At 51.5% G+C, this 6,000-nt stretch overlaps 1 protein-coding gene across 3 annotated transcripts in view; it reads right to left on the bottom strand.

The window, feature by feature from the left end:
- Positions 1–238: 238 nt before the first annotated feature.
- Positions 239–6,000, bottom strand: part of BRPF3 (bromodomain and PHD finger containing 3) — a 33,557-nt gene continuing 27,795 nt past the window's right edge. For 2 of the 3 annotated variants that reach the window (XM_045843001.1, XM_045843000.1), the window contains exons 12-13: positions 3,881–4,035; positions 239–2,592 (exon numbers count right to left, since the gene is read on the bottom strand). In XM_045843001.1, coding sequence (XP_045698957.1) covers positions 2,409–2,592; positions 3,881–4,035 — 339 coding nt within the window. In that variant the 3' untranslated portion in view covers positions 239–2,408. The remainder of the gene's footprint in view (positions 2,593–3,880; positions 4,036–6,000) is intronic. The other variant, XM_045843002.1, reaches the window with a different exon arrangement.

Here is a 6,000-nt window from a genome sequence, read left to right as displayed (position 1 = left end):
GAGCTAGGCCGGACCTTCCACAGCTCCCAGCAGGTGGTGCCATTTGGGGGTAAACAACGTCAGAGTCCACCCTCATACTTGGCCTGGGGGTCGACAGCGCTCTCTTCAGCTGGGAGCCTGCAATGGCTAGACAACCTCATTCTTAACAGCCCCTGGCCTCCCGAGGAAGGAGGGGGCTGTAGGAATTACGAAGAGAGGGCCAGGCCCCCACAGATGACACCAAACACGACACAGCAGCTGCTGCCCATTAGAACATTTATTTCTCAGAGAGAAAATAATTTCAGACAGTCATTTTATAGTAGGTAAAATTAACTTTTGTATTCTTTACAAGCATAGATTTTTCTGTTTATTACCTCTCTTATACCATCTGTTATAAACAATTCTAGAAAGCAAATAAAGTCACTTTCTACAATAAATAGAGCATCGTGTGCTTCACAGCAGACGCGACTGAGACACGTAGGCCCCATGCCACAGCAGGATCTGAGCCATTTCCTGTTCTAAAAGAGCAGTTTTAAAAATGAGACTCAGAGAGAGACTGAGAGATTGAGAGAGAGAAAGAGAGAGAGGGAGAGGGAGAGAGGAGAAAGACTAAGAAAGTGAAAGTGTCAGAGTTAAGAGACAGACACAGAAAGGGAAACAGAGAGAGCCCCGAGATCTTACAACACAGGTTGAGACAAAGGTCACAGAGTCCACAGCCCACTGACTACCTGGGGAGAGGGTGCACTGGCTCCTTTAAACAAACCACACTGTGTGCACTTAAAATACTCAGCCACACAATGGAGGACTCCTGTAATGGAAACTATAGGCCTGAATAATTTAGAACAATATTTTACAATTATATACACCATATCCTTCCCTAGCCATATGCTGTATTGTTTTCAGTACTGTACAAAATCCAAAACCCCATCCTTTGTGTGATAGAGAGTTTCGTTGGTTCCCTTTAAAGCTCTGGCTCGTGTCCCAAATGTATAAGAAGTTGTGGTGGTTGGTTGGTTGCTTGTATTTTAAAAAACTTGGATGTGTAAAAGTGGCAGTGATCTCCCCAGTGACTTCATTTTGTCCTAAACTCCTCTATGAAAAATTTAAAACAATTAAAAAGAACATCAGGTTAAAAATCAACATGGCAATCAGTGGCCTGCAACCTGGCCCTGCGACTTTGGTGCTTAAGAGGTGAAAAGAAACATCCAGAGAACAGACTCCGAAGCCTCTGAAAGTCGTGGTTTATCAGTCAGCAGTCCCCGTTTCACAGTTTTTTTTCCTTCTGTTTTTGAGAAGGTGATGGTGTGGAGGGGGTTGAGGAAAGAGAGGGCAGGGGACAGAGGGTCAGAAGTAAAAGCGCAGGCTTCCCTGGAGCTGGGAAGCAGAGCAGCAGAGGCTGCGCGGGCAGAGCACAGGGCAGGGAGGAGCTGGACTACAGGCACCGCGCCATCCACGGTGGTGGGCAGGGGACCACAGGCTGCTGCTGCAGGGAAGGAAGAGCCCACAAGGGGCGGAGAAGAATGAAGGGACAGACCCAACTCCACCCCAACAACCCTCAACATCCAAGTGGGCAGACACACTCACTCATCCAGCCTGGCCTGCCGGAGCCCACCCAGCCTTGGCCTGCCTCTTGGCGAGACAGGAAGAGGGCAGGAGGGCAGCTGCCTCAATCCAAGGGGGCAAGCTCTCACAGCCTGGTTTCCGCTGGGCATCTGCGGATGTGAAGGTCAGTGGGAGGAGGAAGAGCAAGGGGACGGGGGTGTGCTGGTGGCGGGGTCACCCAAGTGGTAGGCTGGCCTCTGTTCTGGGCCCTGAGGAGCCAGGGGGAGGCACCCACCTGGCATAGCAGCTGGCCTCAAGGGGAATGAAACAAAAACAAAAAAACTGATTTGGTGATGGTTTCTGTCAGTTTGGCACAAGAAAAAGCAGGGAAAGGAACTTGGGAAAGACTGGGCAGAGGTGCAGAAGATGGGACGGGGAGGAGGTGTGAGAGTGGGTGATGGATGGAGAGAACGGGTAAACTCAGTGAGATTCCCTGTGGGACCCTAGTGTATCCACAGCACCTCTGGGGTCAATGTCAGAGCCTCGCTCGCCCTGAGGTGTAGTTAACCGGGAGGAGGTGGAGAGGGCTAGGCACACCCTTGAGAAAGGGCCCAGGACCATCTCCTTGCTGGGCCTCACAGCTATTTCTACTTCTCACTGGTTCTTCAGTGGACCAGCCCCTGAGGGAGCTCAGATGGGAGTTTTTGGCACACAGGAGCCCGCCAGGGGAACCATCCAGTACATCCAAACTGGGGCCGTGCCCTCGGAAAGGGCTCAGCCCAGTCAGTCCCTGGCCCGCTATAAAAGGAAGGGAAAGCTGCCGCACAGAGAAGCTCTCTGCGCCCTGGGGATGGAGGCAGGGCAGGCGGACACAGGCCAGCCCCACCTTACAGGTAGCTGGAGGTGACAAAGGAGTGGGGCCCCCGGACACGGCTCAGGTGGATCATTGCTCGGTCATAGGCCACCTGCACCGACTTGCGGATGCTAGTCTTGCGACCTTCCAGCATCTTGAGCTTGTCCACGGTATCTTCCACGCCCAGGGGCAGGACTTTGTCCCGCGGAAGCCACTGCCTAAAATACAAGCACAGTTAGAGGCCTGGGCAGTGGTGCATTGGTCCCATCAGGGTGTTCCTCGGGGCCTGCTTGCTGAGGACATACAGAGGGAGGCGGACTGGGACACATCACACAGGTGGCCACCAAGGGACCTGTTTCTGTGGTCAGGTCCTTCTCTGGGCCTCAGGGTGTTCACCTTGCTTAGGGGGTTGTCAAGGCCCAGGAGTCAAGACAGGTCCCTGTGCTGCCCTCTGGGGCTGGTTGAGATCATCAGGGGCTCTGAGCCTGCCCCTGCTTTGCAGAATGAGGCGGCTATGGCTAGAAGTGGGGCTGATGCCAGGCATCAATGAACTGGTCCCTGGGGGGCCTGAACCTGTTGTTTTTCTTAAAATACACCCAGGTGAATCTAATATGTCAGTCTTCAGAGTCAGATCTTAGTTTGTATGCCAGTTCTGACTACAGGGTCTTGGCTTTCTGAGCCTCAGCTTGCTCATCTGAAAAATGGATTGGGGGAGGGGAGATCAATGAATATTTAAATGAGACAATACAATGTAAAGTAATTTGCATTAAAGGCACAGAGTGAATACTTAATACATGGTGGCTATTATCATTATTATCATTTTTACTGGCTAGTCCTACTTCCTTATTCTACAGAAGCAAAGGTAAAAGAACCCTCCTGCCGGTGCTGAGACAAGCCTCACGGTGCTCACAATGAGCAAGCAAGCCCCTTACAGTGACCCCTGCCCGGTGCAGAACCTGGCCCCGGGACTGAGACACTCGTTTCTACAGCCACTGGATGTACTGGCAGCTGACAGTACACCCTCCACCAAGGGAACTGCTTGGCCCAAGGTCACCCTGCACCCCAGGGGCAGCCAGCATTCAGTGAGTAGTTGATGTGGGGATACAAAGGCACAGCCCCAACTTTTGACAAGGCTAACAAGCCACCCAGCTCTAGAGCTCCCCATAAGATCAGCTGAGGCTTGTTTCGAGAGCAGTGCAGTTCAACATTTTCTTCTCCCACGGCTGCATCCCTTGTCCCCACAGCTCTCCCTAGTAAGCCTCCTGAATCAAACTTCCACGTCAGGGTGTTTCCCAGGGAATCTGATCTCAGTTACCATTAAGGTGGCAAGTGCAGGCCAGCCGCTGTTAGGTAACACCCCACCTTCACTAGGTGGAGGCAGGGTGACTGAGTGAGTCTACAGTCCCTCTGTGCATCTCCCCAGCATGTCGGAATCTGCACGGCCTCCTGGTCAGGCCCCTCAGCCTGCAGCCTGGCACACCTTTCCCAGCAGCAGCGCCCACTCACCAGGTGCGCTTGTTGTCAAAAAAGAGGACAAGGAAGAGCTTCTCTCCAGCCTCGGCCTGTTTCTGCTCTCCCAGCTTCAGCACATCCAGCGGGGGGACAGGGATGGGGACGCCATTGTGCAGGAGGCCCTCCCGGGGCATCTTGGGATCGATGATCTGGAGGTAGGAAAGGAGGCAACACTCAACTGGCAGCTAATGGGATGATCAGGGCAGCCCGCCCCAGGATTTACCACTAAACCACCACACACCAAAGCCACACAGGGTCTTGGTTGGGCCCACAACCAAGTGATGGAGAGGTGGACTTCTTCCACGACCCTCGGTAACCCAAAGTGGAAATTTTGGCCATTTCCCCAGCTCATTGTTCTAATCCTCTGGCTCTGCCCAACCAGTCCTTCAGATGAGAGAAAAGCTTGCTCCACAAACTGTCAGAGCCCAGAGCTGAGAGAGAAGTAACGGGAAGCCAGCACGGGGGAGCCAGAACTGAGTGGGGTGTCTCTGATGTCCAGGTCAGACAGGCAAACTCCCTTCTCCGAGTGTCCCTTAGGGGAGAGGAGTGGAGGCCATGTTTTTCCTTCAGAACTCTTGCAATTCACTTCAAATGCCCAGGGGCCTTCCCAGACACCATGGCTATGCAGAGGTTCTGCATCAGCAAGAGGGCCCATCCCTTCAGTTCTAACCTAACAGAGCCTCTGGTTACCCACCACCTTCTTGTCTCACTATAACTCTTCCTGGTGTGTGGGCCAGATACACTTGTGACACCTCCACAGTAAGATAAGAGAGAAGGTAGAAGACTGAGCTTGGAGGGGTGCTGGAGAGGGAAGACAGATGTGGCTGAAACAGGGGCCACTGGAGGAATGAATCCTCAAGGTTGCATGTTCCATCAGGGCAAGGGCTCAGTGAAATGCTCAGTGGCATAAACAACAATTCTCCTGCTCTGTGGAGCACTGACAAAGCTACCAAAGCTCCTAATTATTCACACATCATCTTATTTCATGCTCTTGGTGATGTTGAGAAGTTGACAGGTTATTAGCTGACAGAGGAAAATGCCAAACACAGAAAGAGGATGTAGCTGCCTGAGGCCACCGCTGGGACGAAAACCAAGCACCTGAACCCGAGCGGGCGTCTGCTGCCCACTGCCTCCTCCACAGCCCCTCCTCCAGCGCAGCTGGCTGATCATTGCTGTGTGCTAAGGCCAGAGAGATGAGGAAACCTACTGAGGAAGCAGCTTTCTCCAGAGATGGAGCAATTTTAATTTCCAGACCCTGTCCCAGGGGGCCTCTTCTCACAATAAACCACTCTTTTAGTTACTTTTGGGTGTCTGCCAGCCTCTCTACATCCCTCTCAAGACAAGCAGTTGAAAGCAGGTACTCTGGTTAACGGTTTACTCCCAGGAAGAACCACATCTACTCTGCCCCCAGCTGTGTGATTCATCAAAACTCTACCTCCTAGCCTGTCTGTCCCCGCTGGGTCTGAGCAAAGGGTTCTATTGAAAACCAATATACAAGCCCTGCTGAGGTTCCTTAATTTCCAAACAAGACTCTGGGCTACTCTGATATGTTTCCTCTTGACTAAGCTGTGCTGGTTTATGGAAGGTTGGATAGTGAAAAATGTCCCTCAGGGCAGAAGCAAGGTCCTGCCACTTAAGGAGAGTTCTCCTCCCTTCGTAAGGAGGATAGAACCATGGCTGGTATGGCTCAGTGGATGGAGCGCCAGCCTGAGAACCAAAGGGTCGCCGGTTTGATTCCCAGTCAGGGCACGTGCCCGGGTTGCAGGCCAGGTCTCCAGTGAGGGGCACGTGAGAGGCAACCACACATCATTGATGCTTCTCTCCCTCTCTTTCTCCCTTCCTTCCTCTCTCTAAAATTAAATACATAAAATCTAAAAAAAAAAAAAGAAGACAGAGACAAATGTGTCCCAAAATAGTAATGGTCCATTCACTCAAATGTTATGCATATGTAAAACAACATGGAAATAAAGGTTGTGATCAACTTTAATATACACTAAATGTGTACATACCCTATTACAGCTGTAATATGTAAACAAAAAACAGAAGGAACAATACAAAATGCTTACAGTTAGCATGTTAGAATATGGGGATTTATGCTGCTTTTCTCTATTTTT

Source organism: Phyllostomus hastatus, unplaced genomic scaffold (assembly GCF_019186645.2).
Source record: "Phyllostomus hastatus isolate PE091 unplaced genomic scaffold, TTU_PhHast_1.1 phas_contig_40, whole genome shotgun sequence".
NCBI lineage: Eukaryota > Metazoa > Chordata > Mammalia > Chiroptera > Phyllostomidae > Phyllostomus > Phyllostomus hastatus.
This window is presented reverse-complemented; position numbering and strand designations above follow the sequence as displayed.